Here is a 15,000-nt window from a genome sequence, read left to right on the forward strand (position 1 = left end):
GAAACGGCTGATTCTTACGGGAATTTGGGAGTAAATATGTCGGATGAGTGTGGGAAGTAAGATGAGGAGAATGCACAGCATTTAAAGGCAAAAAAAAGTGGGGGGAGGGTGTGTGTAAAACATTGGGAACAGAATTACAGTTTTGCATGATAGCCAAAGAGAGAATTTAAGAAGGTGTTGTTGACGTAACTCGACTGTGTGGAAGTGAAGCTTGAGTGTTGTAGTCGAATGATGGAAAAAAGGTGAAACTACAAAATGAACTGTTTGCGTAGCATAATTTTCACAAGGACAATTAAGAGATGGAAATGTGGAGGTTAGCAGTTGCTGTAAAAAATGTTAGGTCGGTGATATGGTTGATTAGATTTATCTAGTTGTGTAGAACGGTGTAGTTGTAGGATTGTGAAGAGAGAGTCGCTGCTGTTATGGGGCAACAGCTTATGAATATATTATTTATTATACACACACACACACACACACACACACGTGTACCCTTACCGTCCAAAATGACGTCAGGGTAAAATAGGGTCGGGACGGTAAGTCCCAACTTTATGGATTTTATACCCTGGCCCGATACCTTACTCAAGGTACCGTAATTCTTTACAAATATATTATATAGGTCAGTGATGGGAGGCTGACCACAGCCTGGATGACAACAAGTGTGTCCAGTGGGTATTGACACTTGTTGTCCAGTGGGTATTGACGTTTTTCTGTAAGGCACAGGTGGTCAGCAGCACAGAACTCCAGAATTTAAATGAAGACAGTATAGGTTTCTACTAGATGTAGGCACCAAGCAAATGTAAAATATTGACTTCGGTATTCCTATTTTTATTGAGGGGCCATATATCCTAGCATATATGTTACAGCTATAAACATCCTCCGTACTTTTCTCGACCTCACCTTAGCTGTTTTTGTTCGCAACACTCGGCAAGCTGCTGTTGCAGTGTCGTTTTCTAGCATCGGGTTTAATACTACTCTGTTAGGAGTTTTTGTTTGGCAATTATTAAAATGTAGAATAGTTTTGCTTTGAGCAGTTTTGGATTCCTCTGACTTCCAAAGCTTTAGGCGAGGAGCAATTTCATTTCTTCTTTCTGCTGACGTCTCCTGAATTCATTCCTATCGGCGTTATTTTTTAATTCCTCTTATTTATTTTTCTATCACGTTTTTCTATTATCTCCCTCTGCAGGCTGGTTTCCCTTTGGACCCACTTGAGTTTATACGACTCAGTCCGTTTGGGTTTTTAGGTGAATATTTACCGAAAGAAAGTGTTGAATATGCATACTCATGCGAGCGTATGTAAACTTGAGGGAAAACTATATCAATCTAACAGTTGAAACTGAAGTCAATACTGATCACGATAGAAGTCAGCAAAACGTGTGAAAAAAACTGGTACGAGCCACAAATACCATACTAGAAACATGACTACGACAAGAAGACAGGGAGTTTAAAAAAGGCCAGTGAACATAACCGAGTCGGAGAGTGGGCAAACAAGAGCTCCCCTGTCTTATGCTAATGAATTGAAAAAGGGGAAGCGGCACCTGCAGAGCCTCATTCCATTTATCTGGTCCATCTGACAAGTATCACCGTCGCTCTGCTGCTGCGAAATATGTCAAATGCATGAGTTCTGTCTTTCATGGGGCAGTCGGGCTGACTGGAGGGAGGGTCGGGGTTTTGGGGGGGGGACTCCATCAATCTCACGTCAGCAAAGTGGGACTCGACTTCCAGCGGGAGGCCTCTTTGGCTGGTAGCCATGTTTATCCCAACTGCTCGGGAGATCCGTAGACAGAAGTTAGTTACTTGTGGAATGTTGCGATGATGCTTTTAGGTTTCGCCGGTTTCATTGATCATAGCTCGTATTCACTTTCGCGAATTTTTTACTTCTTTCATTCCAAACATATATTATAGGTACTTATTTTCAGTATATAATGAAAGGAATGTAACATTCTCTCTCTCTCTCTCTCTCTCTCTCTCTCTCTCTCTCTCTCTCTCTCTCCTATATCTATATATATTATATATATATATATATATATATATATATATATATATATATATATAGAGAGAGAGAGAGAGAGAGAGAGAGAGAGAGAGAGAGAGAGAGAGAGAGAAGATGTTACATTCAATTCATTATATACTGATAATAAGTACCTATAATATATGTGTGGAATGAAAGAAGTAAAAAATTCGTGAAAGTGAATTAAATTCACACACATTATATATATATATATATATATATATATATATATATATATATATGTGTGTTGTGTGTGTGTGTGTGTGTATGTATGTATGTATATAGTGTGTATGTATGTATGTATATAGTGTGTGTGTGTGTGTGTGAATTTAATTAATGTTTTCCTTAATAGGCTGTTTTTGATAATTATTTATAAAGAGTTGAAAAACAGGAAGGATATAAACATTAATCCAACCCTAAACAACAACTACTTTCTCATTTTGGAAGGTGGCCTTTTAGAGAGAATGACTTCAGTACCATTTAGTGCCTGTTGGCTCTACAATTAAAACTGCATTTCAGATTCCATAATTAGTTGTAGCACTGGTCAACTGCTGCGCAAGCTGTTACAGTGCCACAAAAGGGACCACTGCTTTACGCAGACCATCTTTAACCCCTAAGTCTTTGACCTTCCTGTCCAAAAAAATAATTTGTGTGGATAGAGTCACATTTAAGGAAGAGGTTTTACAAAGACTGACAAAACTCTCTCATCCGCAGTGACCTTCAACTGAAAAGTACAGATAATGATTTCCTTAAGAATAAGATTTGTACGCCTCTGTGAATATAAAAAGTGATCTTCGTGTTGTAGCCTTTCATAATGTATTTCTCCTCTATGCATTACGACTGTAGACTGGTATAAACATCAGGCTACACGACATACAAAAGCTGTAGAAACTTGATTCGTTATACAAACCACTGACAGTTTGTCACGATATCGTCATTGTGAACCTTTGTTAAAGACCGCTTTCCAAGAGAGAAAAGTCGTTGCTAAGTTCACTGTTTATCTCATTCCCTAGTTTGTAAACCTATCTATATAGATATATATATATATTTATATATCTATAATATATATAGATATATATACATATACATACATACATACATATACTACATACATACATACATACATACATACTATATATAATATATATATATATATATATATATATCTATATATATATATATATATATATATATATATATATATATATATATATCTCCAATGTAGCACGAAGGAACAAGTACTTCAGAATATCCTTAAATCCACGGTAGAAAGCTAAGTGAAACGGATTTGGAACAAGTACTTTTGTAGTATATTCTACATTTTCAAGTTCACCCTGTTTCACTTACCTTTCTATCGTGAACTTTAAGATCTTTATGGCATGCATTTTCATGCACAATTTAATAGCGTACCATCTGTTGTCCACAAATAAAATTCAAATTATTGGTTACAAAATCCATTTCATAAACTGCCGAAGTAGGAAGTTTGATAAACTGTCCAATAACATTCAATACACTTCATGAAGGAGATTCCCAAATCACTCGTCGATGTTTGCAGCGGAATTTTTAATGGCCTCTTTTGTCGTTATGTAAGGAATTGTTGACTGCTTCCGGAGAGGCAGTCTCGCAACAGGAACACATAAATAGAGTGAGGGAGAAGCAAAGTTTTGCGATTATGTGCAATGAGAAGATTTGCGTTCCGATATGAACTGCAGTTATAATGTGGCAGGATTTAGCGTCGTATAACATTCTTGGTTATGGGAAGTAAATTATCGGTTCGCTTCCAGGAGGAAGGGAATCCGGGGAACGCAGCTTCAAATTCAGGTGTTATTGGAATTTTCGAATTCCTAGCTTAATTTGCTATACTTAATTTTGTTAGTAGGCACCCTACATAATTCATGCCAGTGAAGGCTCCTATGTGATTAATTGCCTAAGCTAGCTCTCTCTCTCTCTCTCTCTCTCTCTCTCTCTCTCTCTCTCTCTCTCTCTCTCTCTCTCTCTCTCTCTCAGTGGACATTTGCTAAAGACTAAGATTCTTGTTGGCGTGATAAACCCGATTAGGTATTTGTGCTATATTTAATGTAAAAATACAACAAAAAAGGAAAGAAAGTAATGTTTTTTTTAAGGGGGCTGTTTTTAAGAGTCGTACCCTGAGTTGCGGATTATCTTCTTTATTTCTCAAATGTCGTTTGTAGTCTGTGAAAATATTTGTTTGTTTGTGGTTTGTTGGCCCCTATTTTCATGTTACTAAAGGTCGTTGTTCCTATATTTTTATGAAGTTAATAGATATTTCGAGTAGTGGTAATAACAATAGTTATAAATTTTAAATGTGTTTCTGCTTACGTTTGTGCATGTTGTAATTTTTCATTATTTTCCATTTGAAATTGTTATTACTCTGTTCCAGGCCCCCTGCCTAATTGTGGACTGGGTACAGTTCAGTCTTCATTGTAAGAAAGAAAAAAATGTGATTTCCGCTGCAAAATAGTTTGTATGTGAACATATGACGTACATTTGTGTGTGGCAATTTTGATTCTGCTATAAAGACTTTCAGTGTGTGATTTATGCCACGCAGCACTAGGAATAGAACTGTGCCTTGAATAGCTGTGGTGGGAGATACCGTATCGCCTCTGGTTGGTTCAGGTGTTCGTGGAGTGTTTTTATTGCTGGATATTTAAGCGTCAAGAGCTCTCGACCTTGGATTGTTCTTAGGTATCGTAAAGGATTCCTTCGTTTGCCTTTCGTATTTATAGCGAAGCCTCTTGACGATTTTATATTTATTCTACTGTCTAGAATACTTACGGCAGTATTGTCCTTGAACTTTTTAGAACTATAATGTTAAAAGCTAACAAGTAGCTAAATGTAGCTGTAATTCTGGTTTGACACACGCGCGCACACTCGTGTATATGTGATAGGGGATTACTTTAATATGTAAGCGTTTGCGAAGTTACATTATATACTGTATAAATAATGACGGTGTTTTAATTTTCATAATTCATGAACTGTTATCTTTTCTTCATTCCTCTTATGTTTGTTCCTTCCAAGTATGTATGTATGTATATATATATATATATATATATATATATATATATATAATATATATATATATATATATATATATAATATATATATATATATATATATATATATATATATATATATATAGTCTCTCTCTCTCTCTCTCTCTCTCTCTCGTAAAGAGAAGTCTGCGTTTTAGGATGTTAAGTAAAAATTTCTCGAGTGCCTGTGCCATGTAACAGCTCTTCATGCTTTTGCGGTGTGTCTGTGTGTGTGTGTGTGCGCGAGAGAGATGAAGCGTGTGTGAGGTTTGCCCAGCAATTGAAATTCCCGTTCTTCCTCTAGAATTTAATCATCTTATACGTGAGGTAAATAGAAATGGCGGTATGGAATTTACGCTCATGTTATTTGTAATGCAGATGAGTATGGAGAAACCCCGGAGTGGGTCGGTGTGTGTGTGTGTTTTTATTTTTCACATTTTGGGAAATGTGCCATTTTTACTCAAGTCTTTACTTTATATGGGAACTAAAGAAAGGATTAGAAAATGTGTTGTTTTAGTGCATCCGAGGGTGATTTCAGAATGGTGCGCATTTTTAAACCTTGTCAAAACGGTTGATATTCCCCCATACCACAAATTTCGGAAATTCCGGTGATAATTTCTTGGTTTTTCATATATATGCATATTTTTTTCAAGGGGAGAAGACGCCCAGGCAGCCACTGGAAGGCTAATTACGTGATGCTTTTGGATGGAAGTGAGCATTGCTTATTTGCCATTACTGTCGCGGAAATATGTTTGTCCCTCAGCATTTTATTAGTACTTTTACCATTGTGTAGTTATAAAAAGGCTCGTGGTATTCTGTGAAAATTGTCCTCAAATTGGTCAAAACTCAAGTCATCTACGTAATGACTCCATTTTACTTTTGTTTAATTCTTGGTGCCAAGTTTTGCCAAAGTGTTTAATGATGCAAAAACCCCGTTTGGGTGACGCCGTGTGTACATCATCAGTCACTTCAGTAAACATCAACCATAACTCGAATGAGCTCTCAATACTTCTTGGTCCTTCAGAGCTCATTGGGACTTTCCCGTTGGCATTGTAAACTGATATGCATTTCTCGGATGAGCTAAACCTCGTCCTGGCATAAGGTCAGCTTTGTCTAACGACAAAGACAAGAAATGAAGCCATTTTCCCCATTGAAAGATGGAGCAGTCAGTCACTGCAAACAAAATTTTTATTTTAGTCTTCGTATTTCATTCGCTCGAAAAATGATGACTTTTTTTCGTGTGTATCTTCCTCCTCATATCTGTTCCCTAACAGAGAGACAACCTGTCGTTATTATTATTATTGCTAATAAATTCACAATATTTTGAAAAAAAAGGTAATAAAAAACCCATAATTATATAGTATTACGTAGTAATATAGTTTATTATTATTATTATTATTTTATTATTATTATATTATTATTATTATTATTATCGCTAATAAATTCACAATATTTTGGAAAGCAATGTTTAATTGAAAACCACAATTATATAGTATTACGTAGTAATATAGTTTACTATATTATTATTATAATTATTATTATTATTATTATTATTATTATTATTATTATTATTATTATTATTTGATCTAACAAAAGAAAATGGTTTTGGGTTGCAGGTGTTGAGTCTAAGAGACTTCTTCTTCGACGACGACATCTTCATCGCATACGGTCCAGAGCGTCTCTCCCACGACGATTTCGATCTGGACTCCGAAGGTGAGAGGCTACTCTCTCTCTCTCTCTCTCTCTCTCTCTCTCTCTCTCTCTCTCTCTCTCTCTCTCTGGCCAAATATATGCTTTCATAGATTGGCGATGAAAAGATTTGAAGTCAGAATCATTTGGCTTTTGACCTTAGAAGCTACAAAATTCGAGATATTACATAATCATGCTTATACCATTTCATATTGTGCTACTTAGTATGTAAGTAACCACTGAGAAACAAACGTAATTGACATGAATTTATTTTTCTTTTATTAAGCAATACTAAGTGAATTTCGACAAATTTGAATAACTGTTGAAAATGCCTTTATTTTAACCACATCACTTTTGTGTCAGTATTGACTTTTCCTGTGATTACAGCAAATGTTTTGATCTGTTCTGTGATACATCATTTTCTCGTTTCGTCCATTTCTTTTACTTGAATACCACCCCCCCCCCTCCCCCCCTCCAGTGGACAGCCACACCCATTTTCCCACCTGAGCTGAGCTTTAAAAGTTGTGTTTTTCCGCAATTTGTATTGTTGATGGCCGTATCAGAGACATTATGTAGTAATAATGGGTTTAGTTCAAGGAGCGAAATCACTTTGTCTACATGTTTTTATTGAGTTTTTCGAAATTGTTCTGATGTGGAAAACACCAACTGAAGCTCTGCCGAGAGTTGGATTCGGAGCGTGAGGGTCTCTGGAGACTTTTTGCCCTTTGGAATTATTGTCTATTCAGTACTGGAGGAGGTTTTGTGCCCGATATGTTTGGCTATCATGTTTCGCCGAATTCTCATTTACAGCATAGTTATGTAGTCAAGTATAATTGATTTTATTTTTGTGTATGAAAGAAGCCTTTGTTCTTATACTATAGTGCTTTCCTTTATATATTCGTAGGTACACATAAATATGCCTAATACTGTATAAAGGTCTTGTTGTGTATGTATGTATTTATCACTTCAGGGGTTTTATACTACGAACAGTATTTTTGGAATACTGTTGCTAGTTGGGTCTACTTGAAAAATTGATATTTTATATTATTTGGTGAAAGAACGGCCGATGATGCCAAAAGGCATCTCAATGACCGTCGTAAAGAGAATCACACTCACTCTTGATGACTACTCTTTTCGTCAGCCAAGTGCCCTTGGAGAGATCAGCTGCAATCCGTTCCTCGCTGTGGCCCCACCACGGAAAGAAAAAGAAATACCAGCCGTTATGGGCAATGAAATTGGTCGTTCAGAAAGGGAGGAGGCCTTCCTCATGCTACGATGTTCTCAGTCATCTATATTATTATTATTATTATTATTATTATTAATTATTATTATTATTATTATTATTATTAGCTAAGCGTCTCAGTGGCTTGATCGGTATGGTCTTGGTCTGCCACCTCAGTGGCCGCGAGTTCGATTCTCGGCCATTCCATTGAGGAGTTATTATTATTATTATTATTATTATTATTATTATTATTATTATTATTATTAGCAGCTAAGCGTCTCAGTGGCGTCATCGGTATGGTCTTGGCCTGCAAACTCGGTGGCCGCGAGTTTGATTCTCGGGCATTCCATTGAGGAGTTAGAGATGTGTATTTCTGGTGATAGAAGGTCACTCTCGACGTGGTTCGGAAGTCACGTAAAGCCGTTGTTCCGTTGCTGAATAACCACTGGTTCCATGCAACGTCAAAACACCATACAAACAAACAATTATTATTTGCTTCTCTTGAAAATTATCAGTGTTGGTATATCAATGACAGGGTCATACACTAACCGTCTCAGTAAATTTCGAAACTATATATAAATAAAGTAACTCGGTTAGAAAGGTATCGAATAAACAGCATTCCTCATGACTGGCTAAAAAACTTTCTTTAGCAATGTCTTTTTTGTACACTATTATACAAGATGTTTTTTCCATTCTTTTAAAACCTGTGTCATATATGACATATTTGCGCGTCTCAGTTTTCTCTACCTCTCACACAGAGACCATAATATTATTGGACTTCGGGCTTGTTTCTGATGACTTTTGCCTCAGCTGTTACGACGCTGACTATTATTAGTGGAGTTTGACTTTATTTCATGTACTGTCTCGTGGTGTTTAGCAGTGAGTTTGCTTTGTATGGGACGTAGATTGTAGAAAAATAGTTTCTCTCTCTCTCTCTCTCTCTCTCTCTCTCTCTCTCTCTCTCTTCTCTCTCTCTCTCTCAGTCAAATACTTTTCAGGTGTAAAATGTACAATGATGATAATTATCTTATCTGTGATTACTTAGTTATAAACATAAGTTGATACTTAGGATTGCATCATACCAAGCCCGGCTTCGTGATCCAATGGTTAGCGTATTGAGTGTGGAATTTGTAAGTCTAGATGTGACTTGAACCACATTTCATCTGGGCTTCGTTGATAGGGGTCCCCAATGAAAGGCTGTAGTTCAATGAAAACACTGCGCAGCATCCATGAGACGGAACATAAAGTTTGTGAAATGATACAGAAAATGAGTAATAGTCAATTTGCGAATAGGAGTGCTATGGAAAGGTTTACCCGGAGTTAAGGATAACTATGATTCCTTGTTCCTGTGGAGATATTTCTGCCTGGCGCAGTTTATATAAGAACTCTTCAGCCTTCAAATTTGTCATGATGATGAAGTTAATTCGGGATGTGTGTCAGTTGAATGGTAGTACAGACGAAGACCGTTACTGATAATGTTGTCAACAGGTAAACGAACTTGGAGATAATGTCTTCCCCGTAAGTTTATCGTGTCGGTATGTTATGTTTATAGTGAAAGACATAAAAATTGATATATTTCACTGTCTTGGAATATAGAAATTATGGGGATGGTATGTGTTTGTGAGTGTCTAGTCAGATAAAATCAAGTACAGATATGGTGTTAATTCGCTCGGCTCTGGTAAAATTCTTAGTATCTTGAACGTTGTGCTGTTGCGAATATATGTAATTTTTCGGTCTTGTAATATCTATGTATGAAACGTAGCACTGGTTTGAGTTTTATCGCTAACTTATCCCGTGAACCTAAAGCCGAAAAAAGGCTACGATTTGGAAATGCTCTTAAAGTTGAAAGGCCTCTCATTCATTAAGAAAGAAAGAAGCTAAAAACTAAACTTTATGTAGGGAAAAGTCGTCCAGGGAAAGAAGGCATTCCCACTTTATAATAATTTCCACCAGTGGAAATAATGAAGTGGGTGAAAATCGCCAAAGTATTCACGGAAATAGTCTGCAAATAGTTAGGGGGAGCCCCCCCCCCCCCCTTTTGTGAGTAAGGCGAGGCAATGACCCCATGGGAACCATCCCTTTTATCGTGTTCAAGTGGAAGTGTCGATAGGTGCTCGCCCTTGCACTTACCGAGCTAATATACACAGTACTACACTTTCTCTCGGTTCTATGGAATATTTTAAGCTGTTTCCTCTTCATCTCTTGTTTAAATGCTATCAGGAGGTCAGTTGGAGTGGAAGCCACATTATTTCTGTACCGCGTTGACCCCAACGCGATCCTTCTCGAAAGAGTCGGGCCTTGGGATGAAGCACATCCCTTTAATGTGTGCGCTTTCGTGCGTTCACCTTTTTGTGGGTTGATGGGTGACAAATGTGTATTCCATGAACTGCATGTTTAAGCATCTCTGTTTTGGGAGGCAACACATTTTTGGAGGAATATTATCGTGCTCCGATCACTTGAAGGGAACGTCTCTTTCATGAGTTTGACGTTGCTTGCGTTGTTATGCCCTCATTTAATCATTTCATATTTGTATTTTCCCTGTTTATTAAGGCAGTCGCCGATTAGATTTTTTCAGGTGTAGACTCTTACAAAGTTGTGATTTTCCGAGTTCATACATTTATCTGGAAAAGTGTTACTCTCTTCCCTTTTCGCAAGATGAAATCGATGTCAGGTTAATGTGTTCATAATGCTCTGTATTTGAGTCTATGCTGGTTCGTTTAATATTTTACAGTTGAAGCTTAGAACTTTAAAGGCTTTTACCTCCTCAACATATTTGGATAAAGTGAAAGTATAAATACATGTTCCTTGCTCTTATTTTTCGAAATGGTCGTAATCCCTGTCATTATCATGGAGGTTGAATTCGGAAAGGGGAACGTTGACTCCTTGTATTTTTATTTATTTATTTATTTATTTATTTTTTGGTGTGTGTGATATGTCCTCCAATTCCCATTTATAAGCGTCGTTCCATTAAAAGAATAACACAGTACATCGTTTAGACGCGCTGTCATTCTTAAATTTTGCATTTTCATGCTTTTGTGTTGCACGTGTCATGAATGTTTGTCATGTACAGTATACGTATATACATATGTGTTTGTGTGTCTGTGAGAGAGAGAGAGAGAGAGAGAGAGAGAGAGAGAGAGAGAGAGAGAGAGAGAGAGAGGGGCATGTGTTCATACATTACATGCTTGTCGTGAATACGTTTACTATCAGTAGAATCACTTTAAACAATGAAATGTTGATAAAAATATGTTGAAGGAAGAGTGTCACTGAAGCCAAATGTAACATCACTTCTCTCTTAATGTGCATATATATATATATATATATATATATATATATATATATATATATATATATGTATATGTGTGTGTGTGTGTGTGTGTGGTGTGTGTGTGTGTGTGTTTTGGCTTACCCATTTGGGAAAGCGTGACAGTAGTATTCAAGTAATTGATTCTGCAGTTGCAATGTCTTTATAATATGTCCAGTAAATTGTGTTGCTTGCATTTTGTTATTTAAGGATACCATTTAAGAATACCACTGTGTATTCCTTTATACTGTGTTACACACTGAGAAAATAAAAAGATACACATTCACATTATGGTGTATTTTGTAGGATGAACGTTTGCATGTATTTACGGGTTTTGATTGCGCAGGCAACTATTACATATTTCTACATTACTTGAATTAAAAAAAAAGAAGATAAGTAATGTTTATGATTTATATTTAGTATGGGCTGGGACCGAAACCCGAGATGGAAGTGAGGCAAATGTGTGGGATAGCCATTGAAAATCTCGGCTCTTTTATGTACGTGTTGTAACCCGGCAAGTATTTTGATATGATAAAAAATACAGTTGTTTTGTCACATGCCCTTTAAAAGACGAAGATTCTCTCTCTCTCTCTCTCTCTCTCTCTCTCTCTCAGTGGATATTTGCTAAAGACTAAGATTCTTGTGTAAACGATTAAAGTATTGTGAACATATTTAGTGACGAAGTTGCTTCGCAAATAACGAAGAGGGAAGACATATTTTGTATTCCTTGAATTTAAATTTGTTTTTACACATATAACGTGTTAATAGGTGTCTCGTCCTCTGTTTGGCGTTATATTATATATATGATATATATATATATATATATATATATATATATTATATATATATATATATATATCATAATTGATTTTGACTGCCTTGTAGTTGGAGTAGGTTCTTTGATAAGTGAGGCTTATATATATATATATATATATATATATATATATATATATATATATATATATATATATATATATATATATATATATATATATCTCAGATATTCATCCCTCCCGGTATTTTCAGTTGTTAGGGATCTTGTACCATCGAATGTTTTGTGACAGATGTCGCCCTCTTATCCTCGCAAGACCTCGCTCACACACGACATATGACGTCATTCGTTGTAAAACGAAGCGCATCCTTCTACATGATCTTTTGAGGATTAGTTGCCACCCCTCGGGATCATAGATTAATTTCGAAACTCGCTCCATCCCTCTCTCTCTATCTATCTCTATCTATCTCTATCTTTCTTATGCGAATAGATTTTAGATTACTATAGAGACTTGCAGGTGTTTCTGCCGACGTGTTGAAAAAGGATTTTCAAGTTGAATCTCTCATGCGTGCATTTCTTTTGGTGGACGTTAAAGTTCTCCAGAAACTTGTAATATTTATATAGTAGTAAATGTTGTAAATATTGTTCGGAGCTCTAATGATTCTTCAGTGATGTGTTCCTGAAAGTTAAGTGAACTTTTCTGATTAAAGTTAGTCTGGCGTATGTAGATGTATGTATATGTGTACGTTCGACGTGAACTTTCACATTTTCGACTAACTTCCTCAGAACCACCGGATCCGTTGCGACCGAATTTCGTACAAAGTGTCCTTGGTTAAATGGGGGTTAAGTTTGTTCAGAAGGATGGCTACGGTTCCTGCCAGTGCGAGGAAGGTAATTAAAAGTGTGAAATTGGGATGGTTAAATTTTAGAATTTTCCTTATGTAGAACTGTTTGGGCCATGCAGGAATGACAAGCCTTACGTGAGTTCTCCTATGTTATGTAAGTTCAAATTTCTATTCGCACTGTGGGCCTCGAATCCAGGATGGGGTCACGAGGGACCCATGAGAATGTTCAAGGGATTTGCATAGGAATGTTAGGGAAAAATCTTCGCGAATCACCCTTTCATAAACATCAAGGCTACATTTCTCAGTCATCGTCCTATAGTAGAGATTCAAGTTCATCGTCCTATAGTAGAGATTCAAGTAGGTCATGGCCTGCTAGGTCAGATTAGTACAATCAACGTTGCAGTTTGTCATACATCCTTATTGAGCTGAAATTCCAATTGATTCACAATATGGCACCGGGTTCAGGGCGGGACCATGACAGGAATCAGAAGTTTTACAGGGGAATTTATACTGAAAATCTCTATTTATCCCATACTTGCAAGCGCTGCGAGGTAGCTCCAGGAGAGCAGAGTGAATCCCGCGTGTGCAACTTCATGTGCGTGTTATTTTGTTAGTTCCGTATCGTAGACTTCTGCTAACCTTGGAAGTACTTTACAATTCAGGTATGTATGATTAACTCCACGATAGTTCTCCTTTTCAGGTGTTTCATTACTTCCGTGGCAAGGAACTTTCGCCCTCTCTAAGAGATGTTTGCTATCTTGTGTTACCTATCTTGAATGAACGTTTCCTTTTTTCTTGGAATCTTCGTTGTAAATGAGCGTTAACTTTTCTTCTTTTCTCTGTGATTAACAGCTCTTCGACATTATTTTAGGCCTCTTATAGAAACCGTTTGGAAACTTAAAATGGTGGTGGGGTATTTGGTCTTCTTTACGAGGTGTTATTCTTTGAAGCGAAATGTACAGTTCTGGTTATTGTAGCTTGCTATATTTGGAAGGCTGATTTCACAAGTTTGTTTTTTTCTGGTTTCTCTTCCTATATTCTAGTTTCTGCAAATCATTCGTTTTCTGTTATTTTCTGTTTTATCTTATTTTATTGTAATCCAGTTTATTTTTTTAAGTGCTTCGTGTTTTTACAAAAACCTACTATACTTCATTTTTTTATTTATCGAAAACGCACTTTGAAGTAGTTGGCAACCTGATGGTGATTGGTTGAGTGTAACATGCCTGAATAGCATCGTTGTGTTAAATGTAGTTATTGCGTGATCCGAATAGAAGCTTACTTAAAAGTAAATTGGAACTAATGGCACTAAATATGAGGCAAATCGTAATTGTCAACGTTTTGTAAAGACCAGATTCGGCTTGAAAATTGAAAATGATAAAAATCTGCGTGTGGGACTTTTTTGTGGAAGTAAAACGAACAGCCACCAATGTCTTATGGAGGGATAACATCTCCAGTTGATTTTCTTGGCAGTATTGTCATGGTTAAAATTTGGGGCCTTTCAGAACACAGTAAGTACCTGACAATAGTGTCGCTATTCTCTTCTGACGTGTGGACATAGAAACACAATTATGATATCCTTGTAACTGTAGCACTATTCACAGGCAAAACACACTTGAGAGAGATATTTAGGTTAATAAATAAGCTTTCATTCCGGCCAGTAAGCAGTATCTGAGGATTTTCCAGATATCTTCCATTTCATCTTTCTCTTGGTTATCATGCGCTGAATCGCCCCTCGGCTCCGGCGCTTGGCTATGTGCCAAAAATTTTATAATCTAATCTTGGTTATCACATAGTATTAACTCGTACGCGTGACTTGTCATTCACGTGGAAACGTCGATAGGTTTAAGGATAAAGTAATGGTGATGTATGTAAGAAGACAATATTCTGAGAGCTTTGGGAGTGAAATAGAAATTCGTGAAATAATTCGGAGAGAGAGAGAGAGAGAGAGAGAGAGAGAGAGAGAGAGAGAGAGAGAGAGAGATACAGGAGGTGCATCATCTATGTGATTTGTATGTATCTCAAGGTGGGAAAACGCTTTTCTTTACGGAAGTTAGGATTCTAAAAGAAAATGACAGAGCATACTAAATGCAACCCAGTTATATGGCCA

At 36.7% G+C, this 15,000-nt stretch overlaps 1 protein-coding gene across 10 annotated transcripts in view; it reads left to right on the plus strand.

Moving 5' to 3' along the window:
- LOC135217586 (serine/threonine-protein kinase DCLK1-like) overlaps window positions 1–15,000 on the plus strand; it is a 368,329-nt gene that overhangs the window by 327,892 nt on the left and 25,437 nt on the right. For all 10 annotated transcript variants that reach the window (XR_010315162.1, XR_010315161.1, XM_064253596.1 and 7 more), the window contains exon 3: window positions 6,678–6,774. Coding sequence is in view for 7 of the 10 variants with exons in the window: in XM_064253596.1 (XP_064109666.1) it covers window positions 6,678–6,774 (97 nt within the window). In the remaining 3 variants the exon portion in view is untranslated. The remainder of the gene's footprint in view (window positions 1–6,677; window positions 6,775–15,000) is intronic.

This window comes from Macrobrachium nipponense, chromosome 19, assembly GCF_015104395.2.
Source record: "Macrobrachium nipponense isolate FS-2020 chromosome 19, ASM1510439v2, whole genome shotgun sequence".
Classification (NCBI taxonomy): Eukaryota; Metazoa; Arthropoda; class Malacostraca; order Decapoda; family Palaemonidae; genus Macrobrachium; species Macrobrachium nipponense.